Source organism: Aegilops tauschii, chromosome 6 (genome assembly GCF_002575655.3).
Source record: "Aegilops tauschii subsp. strangulata cultivar AL8/78 chromosome 6, Aet v6.0, whole genome shotgun sequence".
In the NCBI taxonomy this organism is placed as follows: domain Eukaryota; kingdom Viridiplantae; phylum Streptophyta; class Magnoliopsida; order Poales; family Poaceae; genus Aegilops; species Aegilops tauschii.
The window spans coordinates 24,778,496-24,798,306 of record NC_053040.3 but is presented as its reverse complement, the minus strand read 5'-3'; the positions used below and the strand labels follow the sequence as shown (position 1 = coordinate 24,798,306).

At 49.4% G+C, this 19,811-nt stretch overlaps 1 protein-coding gene and 1 non-coding gene across 2 annotated transcripts; both read left to right on the top strand.

Annotated features, from left to right (window-relative positions):
• The first annotated feature begins 11,040 nt into the window (after positions 1-11,040).
• LOC109753491 (luminal-binding protein 2) lies at positions 11,041-14,904 on the top strand. The gene is made up of 8 exons (XM_020312387.4): positions 11,041-11,194; positions 11,870-12,137; positions 12,223-12,437; positions 12,523-12,765; positions 13,131-13,610; positions 13,699-13,853; positions 13,942-14,024; positions 14,127-14,904. The coding sequence occupies exons 1-8, from the start codon at positions 11,146-11,148 to the stop codon at positions 14,629-14,631; spliced, it is 1,998 nt and encodes a 665-aa protein (XP_020167976.1). The 5' UTR covers positions 11,041-11,145; the 3' UTR covers positions 14,632-14,904.
• Positions 14,905-16,674: 1,770 nt separating this feature from the next.
• Positions 16,675-16,892, top strand: LOC120967721 (small nucleolar RNA U3). Its single transcript, XR_005761441.1, has one exon. It is a non-coding gene; the product is annotated as a small nucleolar RNA U3 (small nucleolar RNA).
• The last annotated feature ends 2,919 nt before the right edge of the window (positions 16,893-19,811 follow it).

Below are 19,811 nucleotides of genomic sequence, written 5' to 3'. Positions count from 1 at the left end.
CCACAACTTCATTGTTGAGTAATTAATAAAGGAAGCCTCTGGAACAATCTGGCACAGTGGTCGCGGCCGGCGTCGTCCATCCTCATGCCTCCGCTAAGTCCGACCACCAATCACCACCGTGCCCCACTCCCCCTCGCCTTATCTCTCGTCATTCTTGAGATATCATTAGTTTTTACACATGGGATTACTCCTGCAAGGGTCAATCACAATAGGTGTTTTGTAAAAAAATGCATCTTGATGTTCTGTGCAATGCACGGGCATCTTGCTAGTCCAATTTAAGAATAGAAACCGCCACGCCTCAAATTAGTAACGCTCGCTAACTTCTTGGCGTGACGACAACTGGATCACTGACCTTGCGAATCGGTGAAACTGCCGAGTGGGCCCATCGAGCCCCATGTTCTCTCGCACTGGTGCTGGCCGTTGCGACAAGTACATTCACGTGATCATCACGCTTCTTGGTGTCTTCAATAAACATATCCAATTTAAGGATAAAAACCACCACGCATCAAATTAGTAACGCTCGCTAAATTCTTGGCGTGATGACAGCTGGACCACTGACCTTGCGCATCCGCAAAACTGCCTAGTGGGCCCATCGAGCCCCTGTTGGAAATATGCCCTAGAGGCAATAATAAATGGTTATTATTATATTTCTTTGTTCATGATAATTGTCTATTGTTCATGCTATAATTGTGTTATCTGGAAATCGTAATACATGTGTGAATACATAGACCACAACATGTCCCTAGTGAGCCTCTAGTTGACTAGCTCGTTGATCAACAGATAGTCATGGTTTCCTGACTATGGACATTGGATGTCATTGATAACGAGATCACATCATTAGGAGAATGATGTGATGGACAAGACCCATCCTAAGCATAGCTCAAAGATCGTGTAGTTCGTTTGCTAGAGCTTTTCCAATGTCAAGTATCTTTTCCTTAGACCATGAGATCGTGTAACTCCCGGATACCGTAGGAGTGCTTTGGGTGTGCCAAACGTCACAACGTAACTGGGTGACTATAAAGGTGCACTACGGGTATCTCTGAAAGTGTCTGTTGGGTTGACACGGATCGAGACTGGGATTTGTCACTCCGTATGATGGAGAGGTATCTCTGGGCCCACTCGGTAATGCATCATCATAATGAGCTCAATGTGACTAAGGAGTTAGTCACGGGATCATGCATTACGGTACGAGTAAAGAGACTTGCCGATAACGAGATTGAACAAGGTATTGGGATACCGACGATCGAATCTCGGGCAAGTAACATACCGATTGACAAAGGGAATTGTATACGGGATTGATTGAATCCTCGACATCGTGGTTCATCCGATGAGATCATCGTGGAACATGTGGGAGCCAACATGGGTATACAGATCCCGCTGTTGGTTATTGACCGAAGAGGTGTCTCGGTCATGTCTGCATGTCTCCCGAACCCGTAGGGTCTACACACTTAAGGTTCGGTGACGCTAGGGTTGTAGAGATATTAGTATGCAGAAACCCGAAAGTTGCTCGGAGTCCCGGATGAGATCCCGGACGTCACGAGGAGTTCCGGAATAGTCCGGAGGTGAAGAATTATATATAGGAAGTCCAGTTTCGGCCATCGGGAAAGTTTCGGGGGTTATCGGTATTGTATCGGGACCACCGGAAGGGTCCCGGGGGTCCACCGGGTGGGGCCACCTATCCCGGAGGGCCCCATGGGCTGAAGTGGGAGGGGAACCAGCCCTTAGTGTGCTGGGGCGCCCCCCCTTGGGCCTCCCCCTGCGCCTAGGGTTGGAAACCCTAGGGGTGGGGGGCGCCCCACTTGGCTTGGGGGGAAGCCAACCCCCCCTAGGAGATCTCATCTCCCAGGGCCGGCGCCCCCCCAGGGGTCCCTATATATAGTGGGGGGGGAGGGAGGGCAGCAACACCACAGCCCCTGGCGCCTCCCTCTCCCCCTGCAACACCTCTCCCTCTCGCAGAAGCTTGGCGAAGCCCTGCCGAGATCCCGCTACATCCACCACCACGCCGTCGTGCTGCTGGATCTCCATCAACCTCTCCTTCCCCCTTGCTGGATCAAGAAGGAGGAGACGTCGCTGCTCCGTACGTGTGTTGAACGCAGAGGTGCCGTCCGTTCGGCACTCGGTCATCGGTGATTTGGATCACGACGAGTACGACTCCATCAACCCCGTTCACTTGAACGCTTCCGCTTGCGATCTACAAGGGTATGTAGATGCACTCCTTTCCCCTCGTTGCTAGTATACTCCATGGATGGATCTTGGTGATGCGTAGGAAATTTTAAAATTCTGCTACGATACCCAACAGTGGCATCATGAGCCAGGCCTATGCGTAGTTACTATGCACGAGTAGAACACAAAGCAGTTGTGGGCGTAGATCATGTCAATTTACTTGCCGCTACTAGTCTTATCTTGTTTCAGCGGTATTGTGGGATGAAGCGGCCCGGACCGACCTTACACGTACGCTTACGTGAGACAGGTTCCACCGACTGACATGCACTAGTTGCATAAGGTGGCTAGCGGGTGTCTGTCTCTCCCACTTTAGTCGGATCGGATTCGATGAAAAGGGTCCTTATGAAGGGTAAATAGTAATTGGCATATCACGTTGTGGTTTTACGTAGGTAAGAAACGTTCTTGCTAGAAACCTATAGAAGCCACGTAAAAAAAACTTGCAACAACAATTAGAGGACGTCTAACTTGTTTTTGCAGCATGTGCCTTGTGATGTGATATGGCCGGAAGATGTGATGAATGATATATGTGATGTATGAGATTGATCATATTCTTGTAATAGGATTCACGACTTGCATGTCGATGAGTATGACAACCGGCAGGAGCCATAGGAGTTGTCTTTATTTTTTGTATGACCTGCGTGTCATTGAATAACGCCATGTAAATTACTTTACTTTATTGCTAAACGCGTTAGCCATAGAAGTAGAAGTAATCATTGGCGTGACAACTTCATGAAGACACAATGATGGAGATCATGATGATGGAGATCATGGTGTCATGCCGGTGACGAAGATGATCATGACACCCCGAAGATGGAGATCAAAGGAGCAGAATGATATTGGCCATATCATGTCACTATTTGATTGCATGTGATGTTTATCATGTTTTGCATCTTATTTGCTTAGAACGACGGTAGTAAGTAAGATGATCCCTTATAATAATTTCAAGAAAGTGTTCCCCCTAACTGTGCACCGATGCGAAGGTTCGTTGTTTCGAAGCACCACGTGATGATCGGGTGTGATAGATTCTAACGTTCGCATACAACGGGTGTTGACGAGCCTAGCATGTACATACATGGCCTCGGAACACACGCAATACACTTAGGTTGACTTGACAAGCCTAGCATGTACAGACATGGCCTCGGAACACGGAAGACCGAAAGTTCGAGCATGAGTTGTATAGAAGATACGATCAACATGGAGATGTTCACCGATCTTGACTAGTCCGTCTCACGTGATGATCGGACACGGCCTAGTTGACTCGGATCATGTTTCACTTAGATGACTAGAGGGATGTCTATCTGAGTGGGAGTTCATTGAATAATTTGATTAGATGAACTTAATTATCATGAACTTAGTCTAAAATCTTTACAATATGTCTTGTAGATCAAATGGCCCACGTTGTCCTCAACTTCAACGCGTTCCTAGAGAAAACCAAGCTGAAAGATGATGGCAGCAACTATACGGACTGGGTCCGGAACCTGAGGATCATCCTCATAGTTGCCAAGAAAGATTATGTCCTAGAAGCACCGCTAGGTGAAGCACCCATCCCAGAGAACCAAGACGTTATGAACGCTTGGCAATCACGTGCTGATGATTACTCCCTCGTTCAGTGCGGCATGCTTTACAGCTTAGAACCGGGGCTCCAAAAGCGTTTTGAGAAACATGGAGCATATGAGATGTTCGAAGAGCTGAAAATGGTTTTCCAAGCTCATGCCCGGGTCGAGAGATATGAAGTCTCCGACAAGTTCTTCAGCTGTAAAATGGAGGAAAATAGTTCTGTTAGTGAACACATACTCAGAATGTCTGGGTTACACAACCGCTTGTCTTAGCTGGGAGTTAATCTCCCGGATGACGCGGTCATTGACAGAATACTTCAGTCGCTTCCACCGAGCTACAAGAGCTTTGTAATGAACTTCAATATGCAGGGGATGGAAAAGACCATTCCTGAGGTATATTCAATGCTGAAATCAGCGGAGGTAGAGATCAGAAAGGAACATCAAGTGTTGATGGTGAATAAAACCACTAAGTTCAAGAAAGGCAAGGGTAAGAAGAACTTCAAGAAAGACGGCAAGGGAGTTGCCGCGCCCGGTAAGCCAGTTGCCGGGAAGAAGTCGAAGAATGGACCCAAGCCTGAGACTGAGTGCTTTTATTGCAAGGGAAGTGGTCACTGGAAGCGGAACTGCCCCAAATACTTAGCGGACAAGAAGGCCGGCAACACCAAAGGTATATGTGATATACATGTAATTGATGTGTACCTTACCAGTACTCGTAGTAGCTCCTGGGTATTTGATACCGGTGCGGTTGCTCATATTTGTAACTCAAAACAGGAGCTGCGGAATAAGCGGAGATTGGCAAAGGACGAGGTGACGATGCGCGTCGGGAATGGTTCCAAGGTCGATGTGATCGCCGTCAGCACGCTACCTCTGCATTTACCTATGGAATTAGTTTTAAACCTCAATAATTGTTATTTAGTGCTAGCTTTGAGCATGAACATTGTATCTGGATCTCGTTTAATTCGAGATGGCTACTCATTTAAATCCGAGAATAATGGTTGTTCTATTTATATGAGAGATATGTTTTATGGTCATGCCCCGCTGGTCAATTGTTTATTCTTGATGAATCTCGAACGTGATGTTACACATATTCATAGTGTGAATACCAAAAGATGTAAAGTTGATAACGATAGTCCCACATACTTGTGGCACTGCCGCCTTGGTCACATTGGTGTCAAACGCATGAAGAAGCTCCATGCAGATGGACTTTTGGAGTCTCTTGATTACGAATCATTTGACACGTGCGAACCATGCCTCATGGGTAAGATGACCAAGACTCCGTTCTCCGGAACAATGGAGCAAGCAACCAATTTATTGGAAATCATACATACCGACGTGTGCGGTCCAATGAGTGTTGAGGCTCGCGGAGGATATCGTTATGTTCTCACTCTCACTGATGACTTAAGTAGATATGGGTATGTCTACCTAATGAAACACAAGTCTGAAACCTTTGAAAAGTTCAAGGAATTTCAGAGTGAGGTTGAGAATCAACGTGACAGGAAAATAAAGTTCCTACGATCAGATCGTGGAGGAGAATATTTAAGTCACGAATTTGGTATACACTTAAGGAAATGTGGAATAGTTTCACAACTCACGCCGCCTGGAACACCTCAGCGAAATGGTGTGTCCGAACGTCGTAATCGCACTCTATTGGATATGGTGCGATCTATGATGTCTCTTACCGATCTACCACTCTCATTTTGGGGCTATGCTTTAGAGACTGCTGCATTCACTTTAAATAGGGCTCCGTCGAAATCCGTTGAGACGACACCGTATGAATTATGGTTTGGGAAGAAACCTAAGCTGTCGTTTCTAAAAGTTTGGGGATGCGATGCTTATGTCAAGAAACTTCAACCTGAAAAGCTCGAACCCAAGTCGGAAAAATGCGTCTTCATAGGATACCCTAAGGAAACCATTGGGTATACCTTCTACCTCAGATCTGAAGGCAAGATCTTCGTTGCCAAGAACGGGTCCTTTCTGGAGAAAGAGTTTCTCTCGAAAGAATTGAGTGGGAGGAAACTGGAACTTGATGAGGTGATAGTCACCCCTTCCGAACCGGAAAGTAGCGCAGCGCGGGAAGATGTTCTGTGGTGCCTACACCGACTGGGGAGGAAGTTAATGATGATGATCATGAAGCTTCGGATCAAGTTACTGCTGAACTTCGTAGGTCCACAAGGACACGTTCCGCACCAGAGTGGTACGGCAACCCTGTCCTGGAAATCATGTTGTTAGACAACGGTGAACCTTCGAACTATGAAGAAGCGATGGCGGGCCCGGATTCCGACAAATGGCTAGAAGCCAAGAAATCCGAGGTAGGATCCATGTATGAAAATGAAGTATGGACTTTGACTGACTTGCCCGATGATCGGCGAGCCATAGAGAATAAATGGATATTTAAGAAGAAGACAGACGCGGATGGTAATGTGACCATCTATAATGCTCGACTTGTCGCTAAGGGTTATCGACAAGTTCAAGGGGTTGACTACGATGAGACTTTCTCACCCGTAGCAAAGCTGAAGTCCGTCCGAATCATGTTAGCAATTGCCGCATTCTATGATTATGAGATATAGCAAATGGACGTCAAAATGGCATTCCTTAACGGCTTCCTTAAGGAAGAATTGTATATGATGCAGCCGGAAGGTTTTGTCGATCCTAAGAATGCTAACAAAGTATGCAAGCTCCAGCGCTCAATCTATGGGCTGGTGCAAGCATCTCGGAGTTGGAACATTCGCTTTGACGAGATGATCAAAGCGTTTGGGTTTACACAGACTTATGGAGAAGCCTGTGTTTACAAGAAAGTGAGTGGGAGCTCTGTAGCATTTCTCATATTATATGTGGATGACATACTATTGATGGGAAATGATATAGAATTCTTGGAAAGTATAAAGGCCTATTTGAATAAGTGTTTTTCAATGAAGGACCTTGGAGAAGCTGCTTATATATTAGGCATCAAGATCTATAGAGATAGATCAAGACGCCTCATTGGTCTTTCACAGAGTACGTACCTTGACAAGATATTGAAGAAGTTCAATATGGATCAGTCCAAGAAGGGGTTCTTGCCTGTATTGCAAGGTGTGCAATTGAGCACGGCTCAATGCCCGACCACGGCAGAAGATAGAGAAAAGATGAGTGTCATCCCCTATGCCTCGGCCATAGGGTCTATTATGTATGCCATGTTGTGTACCAGACCTGATGTAAACCTTGCCGTAAGTTTGGTAGGAAGGTACCAAAGTAATCCCGGCATGGAACACTGGACAGCGGTCAAGAATATCCTGAAGTACCTGAAGAGGACTAAGGATATGTTTCTCGTTTATGGAGGTGACGAAGAGCTCGTCGTAAAGGGTTACGTCGACGCTAGCTTCGACACAGATCTGGATGACTCGAAGTCACAAACCGGATACGTGTATATTTTAAATGGAGGGGCAGTAAGCTGGTGCAGTTGCAAGCAAAGCGTCGTGGCGGGATCTACATGTGAAGCGGAGTACATGGCGGCCTCAGAGGCAGCACATGAAGCAGTCTGGATAAAGGAGTTCATTGCCGACCTAGGGGTGATTCCCAATGCGTCGGGCCCGATGACTCTCTTCTGTGACAACACTGGAGCTATTGCTCTTGCCAAGGAGCCCAGGTTTCACAGGAAGACCAGACATATCAAGCGTCGCTTCAACTCCATTCGTGAAAGTGTTCAGAATGGAGACATAGATATTTGTAAAGTACATACGGACCTGAATGTAGCAGATCCGTTGATTAAACCTCTCCCTAGAGCAAAACATGATCGACACCAGAACGCTATGGGTGTTCGATTCATCACAATGTAACTAGATTATTGACTCTAGTGCAAGTGGGAGACTGTTGGAAATATGCCCTAGAGGCAATAGTAAATGGTTATTATTATATTTCTTTGTTCATGATAATTGTCTATTGTTCATGCTATAATTGTGTTATCCGGAAATCGTAATACATGTGTGAATACATAGACCACAACATGTCCCTAGTGAGCCTCTAGTTGACTAGCTCGTTGATCAACAGATAGTCATGGTTTCTTGACTATGGACATTGGATGTCATTGATAACGGGATCACATCATTAGGAGAATGATGTGATGGACAAGACCCAATCCTAAGCATAGCTCAAAGATCGTGTAGTTCGTTTGCTAGAGCTTTTCCAATGTCAAGTATCTTTTCCTTAGACCATGAGATCGTGTAACTCCCGGATACCGTAGGAGTGCTTTGGGTGTGCCAAACGTCACAACGTAACTGGGTGACTATAAAGGTGCACTACGGGTATCTCTGAAAGTGTCTGTTGGGTTGACACGGATCGAGACTGGGATTTGTCACTCCGTATGACGGAGAGGTATCTCTGGGCCCACTCGGTAATGCATCATCATAATGAGCTCAATGTGACTAAGGAGTTAGTCACGGGATCATGCATTACGGTACGAGTAAAGAGACTTGCCGGTAACGAGATTGAACAAGGTATCGGGATACCGACGATCGAATCTCGGGCAAGTAACATACCGATTGACAAAGGGAATTGTATACGGGATTGATTGAATCCTCGACATCGTGGTTCATCCGATGAGATCATCGTGGAACATGTGGGAGCCAACATGGGTATCCAGATCCTGCTGTTGGTTATTGACCGGAGAGGTGTCTCGGTCATGTCTGCATGTCTCCCGAACCCGTAGGGTTTACACACTTAAGGTTCAGTGACGCTAGGGTTGTAGAGATATTAGTATGCGGAAACCCGAAAGTTGTTCGGAGTCCCGGATGAGATGCCGGACGTCACGAGGAGTTCCGGAATGGTCCGGAGGTGAAGAATTATATATAGGAAGTCCAGTTTCGGCCACCGGGAAAGTTTCGGGGGTTATCGGTATTGTACCGGGACCACCGGAAGGGTCCTGGGGGTCCACCGGGTGGGGCCACCTATCTCGGAGGGCCCCATGGGCTGAAGTGGGAAGGGAACCAGCCCTTAGTGGGCTGGGGCGCCCCCCTTGGGCCTCCCCCTGCGCCTAGGGTTGGAAACCCTAGGGGTGGGGGGCGCCCCACTTGGCTTGGGGGGGAAGCCAACCCCCCCTTCCCCCTTGGCCGCCGCCCCCCCTTGGAGATCTCATCTCCCAGGGCCGGCGCCCCCCCAGGGGTCCCTATATATAGTGGGGGGGAGGGAGGGCAGCAACACCACAGCCCCTGGCGCCTCCCTCTCCCCCTGCAACACCTCTCCCTCTCGCAGAAGCTTGGCGAAGCTCTGCCGAGATCCCGCTACATCCACCACCACGCCGTCGTGCTGCTGGATCTCCATCAACCTCTCCTCCCCCCTTGCTGGATCAAGAAGGAGGAGACGTCGCTGCTCCGTACGTGTGTTGAACGCGGAGGTGCCGTCCGTTCGGCACTCGGTCATCGGTGATTTGGATCACGACGAGTACGACTCCATCAACCCCGTTCACTTGAACGCTTCCGCTCGCGATCTACAAGGGTATGTAGATGCACTCCTTTCCCCTCGTTGCTAGTATACTCCATAGATGGATCTTGGTGATGCGTAGGAAATTTTAAAATTCTGCTACGATCCCCAACAGCCCCATGTTCTCTCGCACTGGTGCTGGCCGTCGCGACAAGTACATTCACGTGATCATCACGCTTCTTGGTGTCTTTAATAAACATATCCAATTTAAGTATCAAAACCACCACACATCAAATTAGTAACGCTCGCTAAATTCTTGGCGTGATGACAGCTGGACCACTGACCTTGCGCATCCGCAAAACTGTCCTAGTGGGCCCATCAAGCACCCTATTCTGTCATGCTCGAGCTGGGCGTCGCGACAAGTCCATTCACGCGATCGTCACGCTTCTTGGTGTCTTTAATAAACATATCCAATTTAAGAATCAAAACCGCCACGCATCAAATTAGTAACGCTCGCTAAATTCTTGGCGTGATGATAGCTGGACCACTGACCCGTGTTCACGTGGCATCGTATATTCCTCTCACGTGTCGTAAAGTGGATAATTTTAAATTTAAGAAAGTTAACGTGCGCTAACTCCTTGGCATGACGACAACTACACCGGTACCCTTGCGCTTGGTGAAACTGCTGAGTGGGTCCAACGACCCCCTGTTCTCTTGGGCTCAAGCTGGGCATCGCGACAAGTCCATTTACGCGATCGTCGAGCTTGTTGGTGTCTTTAAAAACCATATCCAGTTGAATAATCAAAACCGCCACGCCTCAAATTGGTAACGCTCGCTAGCTTTTTGGTGTGACGACAATTGGACCACTGACCTCGCGCGTTAGCGAAACTGTCGAGTGGGCCCATCGAGCCCCCTAATTTGTCGCGCTCGAGCTGGGCGTCGCGACAAGTCCATTCACGTGATCATCACGCTTATCGGTGTCTTTAAAAAACATATCCAATCTAAGAATCAAAACCGCCGCGCCTCAAATTGGTAACGCTCGCTAAATTCTTGGCGTGACGACAGCTAGACCATTGACCTTGCGCATCGACGAAACTACCGAGTGGGCCCATCGAGCCCCCTGTTCTCTCACGCTCGAGCTGTGCGTCGCGACAAGTCCATTCGCGTGATCATCACGCTTCTTGGAGTCTTTAAAGAACATATCGAATTTAAGAATCAAAACTGCCACGCTTCGAATTAGTAACGCTCGCTAACTTCTTAGCTTGACGACAACTGGAGCACTGACCTTGCGCATCGGCAAAACTGCCGAGTGGCCCCATCGATTCCCCTGTTCTGTCGCGTTCGAGCTGGGCGTCGCGACAAGTGCATTCACGCGATCGTCGCGCTGCATTCTTAAATTTCATTCAGTTCAATTCAATATAATCCAAAGTGCCACGGCTCAAATCGGCAAGATTCTTGTTGAAACTCCCAACGTACCAATTCGAAACCTACATTCCGCTTCTGGAAAACACCAGACAAGTCGTTGCGCCCTTGCCTGAGAAAAGCAACCCCGGGCGGGCCCACCCGCCAGACGTGGACCGACCGGCACAGAACGAACGAGAAGCATCCTCCATCCATCCGTTCCATCCACGCGACGCTGGCCAATGGGGCCGCTCCGCGTCGAGGGGGCGCGTCGGGGCCGTCGGATGGGCGGCACGGACGGCCGCGGCGACCCCAGCACAGAGCCCGCCCCGATTGGCCCGGGCCGCCACGTGCCGTCCCCCGATTCGCCCAGCTTGGACCCGTGACGTTCCGCCCAGCGCGACGGGGGCAGCCTGCGGATCTGGCCACGCCGTATATAAATCTCACACACACGGCGCAGTCTCCTTAAAACTCAAACCCACTTCCGCAAAGGAGATCGATAAGGCCGAGAGGAGGAGGAAGAAGCTCCAGAGTTCAGGCGAGGAGAGGGATCGCGTTGCGCGTCGGCGTGGCGATGGATCGGGTCCGCGGCTCCGCGCTGCTGCTCGGCGTCCTGCTCGCAGGTACGCGGCATCTCGATCTCGATCCCGATCTCTTCCCGTTGCTCTTGTTTCGTTTTGTTCCGCCAGATCTGCGTGTTCGCGGAGCTCGATCCGGGGCGGACGCGGGTGATGATGATCCCGCCGCTGCTGGGCCGACGGACGGATCGAGCTGGTGGTTATTTAGAGAACCTCGCGCGGGATTGTTGCTTGCGAGCCGTCGGGCGTGTGATCTAGATTTCGATGCCTGCTGTAGGGACGCTTTGATCTGTGGTTTAGTTGTTCGTCGAATGGAGGGCTTTAGTTTTAGTGCTGCACCCAGCGGATTTGAATGGTCCAATTGTTCTGCTGCATTAATTGGTGCCGCGATCTGTCCTTAAAATTGCTAGGATACTGCTACAGGTTGGCAATTCCGCTTCTCGCTTGATGATTATGTTAGGACGGAGTTTGATCAAGAGCTGCAAAGGGCTTTGCATGATTTCATTATAGTAGTAGTAGTAGTGACAATAAAAGTAGCGCCTTAGGGGTAAATGTTTCGTTGAGATAATAATAATTGACAATGGTGGTCGAATTGAATCTCACTGAAATCAGCTCAACTAGTATTAATATTTTGAATTGTGCAACTGTCTGTGTGCAGTGCCATTGAGATTGGGTTAAATAATTGAGAATGTTGCTTACCTACTGCTGCTGTGTATTCAGGATCGCTGTTTGCGCTTTGTGCTGCAAAGGAGGAGGCCAAGAAGCTCGGTACCGTGATCGGTATCGATCTCGGTACCACCTACTCATGTGTTGGTGTGTACAAGAACGGTCATGTCGAGATTATCGCCAATGACCAGGGTAACCGTATCACGCCCTCATGGGTTGGGTTCACCGATGGGGAGAGGCTCATCGGTGAGGCTGCCAAGAACCAGGCGGCTGTCAACCCTGAGAGGACCGTCTTTGACGTCAAGCGTCTCATTGGAAGAAAGTAATAGCACTCTCCTGTTCTTCTGCTTTAGCGTCTTTGTGCAGTATTGATTTGTCGTGCCTGACCTCTGAACATTTTCTTCCAGGTTTGAGGACAAGGAGGTGCAGAGGGACATGAAACTTGTCCCCTACAAGATTGTGAACAAGGAGGGGAAGCCTTACATCCAGGTCAAGATCAAGGATGGAGAGACCAAGGTCTTCAGCCCTGAGGAGATCAGTGCTATGATTCTTGGAAAGATGAAGGAGACCGCTGAGGCATACCTTGGCAAGAAGATCAATGACGCCGTCGTCACTGTTCCTGGTTAGTAATGGTGACATTCAGTTGCTGACTCCCAATTGTGGACTCTATGAATGTCATTTGCTCACTTTTATTTGTTCCTTTTCAGCGTACTTCAATGATGCACAGAGACAGGCGACCAAGGATGCTGGTGTGATTGCTGGCCTCAATGTGGCTAGGATCATCAATGAGCCCACTGCTGCTGCTATCGCCTATGGTTTGGACAAGAGGGGTGGCGAGAAGAACATCCTGGTGTTTGACCTGGGTGGTGGTACTTTTGATGTCAGTATCTTGACCATTGACAATGGTGTCTTTGAGGTGCTGGCCACCAACGGTGACACCCATCTTGGAGGTAACATCTCTTTGTCATTTGCTGCTATATCTTTAGTTACAATACCATAGGGATTGACTGAGTACTGCATATAGACAATATGATACTGCTGGTTAGGCTACTGTCACCTGCTATATAGTCATTTAATGAAGACATGATTATTCCCAAAATATTTCAATATATAGAACAAATAATGTTGATGGCACATCTTGCAATTGATATTCATTGGTCACACAACACTCTTGAGTAATCTTTTAGTTGACTATGTACTGCTTTACTTGACAAAGGAGCTCGAATGATGTGATGATGATTAATTTGTCACCTCATTAGCTGTGTGTTGTGCATTTTATTGGCCAATATATAACTTTGCTGTATCTCCTCTCCAGGTGAGGACTTTGACCACAGAATCATGGATTACTTCATCAAGTTGATCAAGAAGAAGCATGGCAAGGACATCAGCAAGGACAACCGTGCTCTTGGAAAGCTGAGGAGGGAAGCTGAGCGTGCCAAGAGAGCCCTCAGCAACCAGCACCAGGTCCGCGTTGAGATCGAGTCCCTCTTTGACGGGACTGATTTCTCGGAGCCACTGACCCGTGCCAGGTTCGAGGAGCTGAACAACGATTTGTTCCGCAAGACCATGGGACCCGTGAAGAAGGCCATGGATGATGCTGGCCTCGAGAAGACCCAGATCCACGAGATTGTTCTTGTTGGAGGCAGCACCAGGATTCCCAAGGTCCAGCAGCTCCTCAGGGACTACTTTGACGGCAAGGAGCCAAACAAGGGTGTGAACCCTGATGAGGCTGTTGCCTTCGGAGCTGCAGTGCAGGGAAGCATCTTGAGCGGCGAGGGCGGTGACGAGACCAAGGGTAGGATGAATCTTTTTACTACCCGCTTTTCTTTACCTGATGGTGTGAAGCATCCTACTTACACTACTGTGATCTGATCTTGATTCAGATATCCTCCTCCTCGATGTGGCGCCCCTCACCCTCGGTATCGAGACTGTTGGAGGAGTCATGACCAAGCTGATCCCCAGGAACACTGTCATCCCCACCAAGAAGTCGCAGGTTTTCACCACCTACCAGGACCAGCAGACCACCGTCTCTATCCAGGTAACAAACAATGAGCAGTCTCCTTCCCTTTCTAAACAGTGTCAGCTTGCTGGAGCCTGATTCTTACACATATCTGCAATGTATTCAGGTCTTTGAGGGGGAGCGCAGCATGACCAAGGACTGCCGTCTTCTCGGCAAGTTCGACCTTTCTGGCATTCCCCCAGCTCCAAGGTTTGTACTCTGTCAAATTCAGAGATCATGCGAATATAAACATCCGGTGCAATATATGGCAGGTTGACTGATTGTGTGTGTTGTCTGCAACTCAACTTTCAGGGGCACTCCTCAGATCGAAGTCACCTTCGAGGTTGATGCCAACGGTATCCTGAACGTGAAGGCGGAGGACAAGGGCACCGGCAAGTCTGAGAAGATCACCATCACCAACGAGAAGGGCCGCCTGAGCCAGGAGGAGATCGACCGGATGGTCAAGGAGGCGGAGGAGTTTGCCGAGGAGGACAAGAAGGTGAAGGAGCGCATCGACGCCCGGAACCAGCTTGAGACCTATGTCTACAACATGAAGAACACCGTCGGCGACAAGGACAAGCTGGCGGACAAGCTGGAGAGCGAGGAGAAGGAGAAGGTGGAGGAGGCCCTCAAGGAGGCTTTGGAGTGGCTGGACGAGAACCAGACGGCCGAGAAGGAGGACTACGAGGAGAAGCTCAAGGAGGTGGAGGCCGTGTGCAACCCCATCGTGTCGGCCGTGTACCAGAGGTCCGGCGGAGCTCCGGGCGGCGAGGGCGCCGACGGCGGCGTCGACGACGAGGACCATGACGAGCTGTAGATGGGTTTAAAGGGGAACCAATTTTTGTAATGGGTTAGTAGGGAGAGGAGACATGGATAATTGGTGCTACTTACTTTGTGTTGGGGTTGGGGGTGGTCGGGTTTATTCGCAGACACCGGAGACTTGCTGTTATTAGTCTGTTGGCCGAGTTGTAGAGAACTCTCTTTGCTGCTGCTGTTACTTCCTTCTGATGTTTTTTCGTTTTGTTATTATATAGCCGGATGGATTCGCATCGGAACTTTATGTGAAGAATAGATGATGCAGTTTTATCTATACCTCTGTGTTTGCCTCTTTCAGCCGTACTCGCTTCTGTTGGAAAATCAAGCTCAGCTAAATTTATTTTGTGGCCTCTTTCAGTTGTGAATAGTTTCTGGTTGTTGCTGCATCCTATTTTGATCGAGTAATGATAAAGTTCTGTAGAAAGGAATTGATCGAGTAATGATAAAGTTGTCTAGAAAAAAACAGTTCATAATGGAGATAAAAACAAGTGGCTGGAGGTATCAATTTCTCCAAACCACCTTCACTTGGGCCAGTTTTGAAGTACCACTGGTTGTTTAACAAAGAAGTACTTCCACGTTTGATTGCGACAGGAAGGAACAGAGAACGAGTGGAAAGCGCGAGAGGCAAATATTTTTCAGATGGGCTGAGCTACTTTTTCTTTGAGCAATGTGCGCACATACACGGGTCACGGGCCGTGCCCCTCATTCCAAAGCTGACAGAGGAAGCGCAGCGCTGCTGCATGCCGCTGCGATTAGTCCCATCTCGCTGGTTCAGGCGACGCCAAAACCAGTTTAGAATGGGTCGACCCAAATGGACATCGTTTTTGTCTTTTTTGTCTGTTTGGGTGGCCCATCCGTGTCCGTTTTTTCGTTTAGGTCGGTCTGTCTATACGCCCAACGTAGGGCAGACGCATTTTGTGCATGTCCGCGTCAGGATTTAGTCGAACACCTGATGAACGAGCTCCCGCGTCGCCCCGCCCGGCTCCCGTGCTGCAGCTCTCATGCGCCCTGCGTATCCCCGGCGCCCGCTCACCCTGGCCCCGGGCCCGACACTCGCCGTGCCCGCCGCGGCTCGTCCCGGCCCAGCGACGGCCGCAGCCGCCTCGCTTGCTCGCTCCGCCCGCCACAGATCGCGCCCCGCCCACCACAGCTCGTGGCCGCCGCGCTAGCTAGGCCCCTCCGCGCCGCAGCTCGCCGCTGCTCTGCCCCGGCCTGCGCGCTCCTGCTGCGCGGCGGGGCGCGGCCGTGCCGGGCGTGCGAGCTCCTACTGCGTGGTGGGGCGCGGCCATGCCGGGCGCGTGCGCTCCCGAGCCATGGCGAGCTCGTCCTGCTGCGGGGCGGGGCGAGGCCGGGTCGGGCACGCGAGCTGTTGCTCCTGCTGCGTGTGGGGTGAGGCCGGAACGAGCGCGTGAGCGACAGAGGCGGCCGCTCTGCGTGGCGGGACGAGGCCATGGCAAGCTCGTGAGGCTGCGTGGCAAGGCGAGGCCGGGTCAGACGCGAGCGGCGACGTGGCCGAGGCATGCAAGCGAGCTTCCGAGCCATGGCGGAAGTGCAGAATGGCATGCGAGTGGCTCGAGCGCCGCCACGAGCCGGCGTCGACAATGCATCGAAGCTAGCTAGATAGCTAGGATGGGGCGCCATGCAAAGGCCGGCATCCATGCAACTAAGCTAGCTAGCTCGCGTGGATGCTTGTATTGCCCCCGGCAGGGCGAGCGTGGCAGCACGGCGGCGTCCGAGCAGGGCGAGCGCGGCGGCGTGGCAGCACCTGTGTCATGGCTAGCGCGAGAGAGAGGGGAGAGAGAAAAAATATTATGTGAGTGGATGGCAGGTGGGGCACGCAGGACCGGCATCGGGCGGAGGCGGACGAGAGAGACGCAGAAAGCGTCCGCTTTGTGTCCGCTTCAGACCAAATGTGTCTCAAATTTGGGGCGGAAATGGGTCCGTGCGGACACAAAATAAAAATGGGTTTCTGCATTGGGCCGTCGTTCTTGTCCGCGCTAACCCAAACGGACGGCGGTGGACGAAATGGGTATTCCCATTGGAGTTGCTCTTACATGAACAAGATCTGTTCTATAGGCTGGTACCGCTGCATCCTTTACCGATAAGGAGGCAAGCACTTCAGTCTGGTTGATGGCATTCTCACCTCTGAGCTAGAGCGTGATTAACGGCCAGGAACCCCTCTGATGGGTGCATCCAACGGCTGTAGAAGATCGCTCCTGAGTATGTACAAAGAGTTTCACATAGGTTTATATGAGGCTGGCAATTCAGAACGGAATCAATAAATCCCGAAAGTGCCACGTTTTAGCTTCTCGTTCCGAAGGTGCTCATTGCCATTGGATCGAAACACACACATCTTGACGCTCCCGGCTGGCCACGTCATCCCAGCGGCTCGTGCGTGCGCTGCGGAGGAGAGTGGAGGTGGAGGCCCGGTGATGAGCTACCTGGGACAGCGGCATGGACGCGTCCGCGATGTGGGGGGGAGGGGGGGGGGCGCGATGGAGTCCTCCCCGGCGGCGTCCTCTCGTCGGCGAAGAGTGAATCTCCCTCCATGGGATCTCGCGGGCTCACCTCGAGCTCGAGCTCAACTGTGGCCAGGCCCGCCACACCCTCTATGGCCAGTTCCGGCGGCCCCCGCAGCCCGCTTCCACTTGCCCCGCCGTTCCCCGCCTCCGTCCATCGATGAGGGAGCTCCGGATTTTTGCGGGTGGAGGCCATGGACGCTGGTGGCCAGCAACCTTTGCCATACCCCGTCCCCCTCTCACTCTCCAATGATCCTCCTCAAGGTCGGCGGCGGCGGTGGCGACGACGAGGGAGCCGAGCACGCGGCGCCTGGCTCGAGCGCGTGGAGGCGCACTGCGCGCGCAGTCTTGCATCATCTTCTGTGCAAGCAAGTCGTTGCGCCACCAGGGAGCTCGAGACGGCCGTGTCGTGCACCCAATCGACCGAGTGTCGCCTCCTCCACCAGGATACCATCTTCGCCCGCCTCTACCAGGCCCGCCCTCCTCTCCTGGGTGCAATTCGTCGAGCAGCTTGTGCGCGGCCGGCTGGTCTGCTGCTCTCGTGTGCGGGGGTCTGATATGCGGTGAGCAGTATCTTGCGCTGGGGTCTGATGGGCTTGGTTGGTAGCAGGATCTTGCGCTGGGGGTCAGGTTCAATGCCAAGGGCACCATAGACTGCGACAGGTACCAACAGAAGATTTTTCATTTGTTATTGCTAGTGTCGCAGGATTCTAGATGCAATATGTTTCGTCAACTAATGTTTGTGTGGGTTCATGGTATAATTGATGGCTATGCATGACTCTGAAACTCATCTAAGTAATTTTGTTTGCACTTTGTTCCTTTGTAAATCGACGCTACTACTGATAAAGTTGGTAAATTTCATTTTTATTAACCTTGGCAAATTTATTTCATTGATCATGGTTATTTTAGTATTTTAACCAAGGCAAATTTAGTTAACAAATCATGGCAAATGTTATTTTCTCGTTAATTAAGCATGGCAATTTTATTTTCATTTTGATCATGGTAAATTTAGTAATTGACAACTACAAATTTAGTTTATACACCATGGTAAATTATAGTTTCATGTACTCCCTCTTTCCATCTATATAGGGTCTAATGTGTTTTTCAAGACCGCTTTTGACTATTGATAAGATTAATAATACATGAGATGTATAATGTGAAAATTATACCATTGGAAGCTCCTTTCACGTACGAATTTGACGGTATGCTTTGTGTAACTTGCATGTCATATATTATTGCTCTAACACTTGGTCAAAGTTAGCCTCGAAAAACACATTTGGACCTATATAGATGGAAGGAGGGAGTATTTGCATGTCAAATTTACTTTAATTTCCAAGACAATGGCGAATTTTTAGTAGATCATCATGGCAATTTTACAGGACAATGTCAAACTTTTCTTACCATGGCAATTTTTTTTCAGTGAATTCGCCATGGCAAATTCACTAGACCTCCCACGACAAATTCACAAACATGCCCATGGCAAGTTTGTTTTTTCAAGCCGATGCCAAACTTTTCTTGCCATGGCAAGTTTTTCTTTTCAAGCCGATGTCAAACTTTTTCTTGCCATCGCAACTTCTTTTTTCAAGACGATTTCAAACTTCATCACTAGATGTTCCACGGCAAATTCACTTACATCCCCATGGCAAGTTTCTTTTTTCAAGCTGATGTCAAACTTTTCTTGCCATGGCAACTTTCTTGTTTCAAGACGATGTCAAACTTTTCTTACCATGGCAATTTTTTTTTGTGAATTTGCATGGCAAAATTTACTAGATGTCTCACGACAAATTCACTAACATGCCCATGGCAATTTTTTTTGTGAATTTGCATGGCAAAATTTACTAGATGTCTCACGACAAATTCACTAACATGCCCATGACAAGTTTGTTTTTTTCAAGCCGATGTCAAACTTTTCTTGCCATGGCAAGTTTCTCTTTTCAAGCCGTTGTCAAACTTTTTCTTGCCATGGCAACTTCTTTTTTCAAGACGATTTCAAACTTCATCACTAGATGTCCCACGGCAAATTCACTTACATGCCCATGGCAAGTTTCTTTTTTCAAGCCGATGTCAAACTTTTTCTTGCCATGGCAACTTCTTTTTTCAAGACGATTTCAAACTTCATCAGTAGATGTTCCACGGCAAATTCACTTACATGCCCATGGCAAGTTCCTTTTTCCAAGCCGATGTCAAACTTTTCTTGCCATGGCAACTTCCTTCTTTCAAGACGATGTCAAACTTTTCTTACCATGGCAATTTTTTTGGTGAATTTGCATGGCAAAATTCACTAGATGTCTGATACGTCTTCGTCGTATCTATAATTTTTGATTGTTTCATGCCAATATTATACAATTTTTACATAATTTTGGCAACTTTTTATATGATTTATTGGACTAACCTATTGATCTAGTGCCCAGTGCCAATTCCTGTTTTCTACATGTTTTTTGTATCGCAGAGTATCCATATCAAATGAAGTACAAATGCAATAAAATTTCACGGAGAATTATTTTGGAATATATGTGATTTTTGGGAGTTGGAATCACCGCAAACGGAGGCCCTTGGAGGGCACAACCCACCAGGACGCGCCAGAGGAGCCAGGCGTGCGGTGGTGCGTTGTGCTCACCCTGTACGTTGGTTGGACTCTACTTCGGGCGCAAGGAAGCTTATA

What these genes read in the sequence shown, in the direction of transcription:
- LOC109753491 (XM_020312387.4), top strand. Translation starts at nt 11,146, where the DNA reads ATGGATCGGGTCCGCGGCTCCGCGCTGCTGCTCGGCGTCCTGCTCGCA. An exon ending in AGACCACCGTCTCTATCCAG is followed by an intron (nt 13,854 to 13,941) that starts GTAACAAACAAT and finishes CAATGTATTCAG; the next exon opens with GTCTTTGAGGGGGAGCGCAG. An exon ending in GGCATTCCCCCAGCTCCAAG is followed by an intron (nt 14,025 to 14,126) that starts GTTTGTACTCTG and finishes CTCAACTTTCAG; the next exon opens with GGGCACTCCTCAGATCGAAG.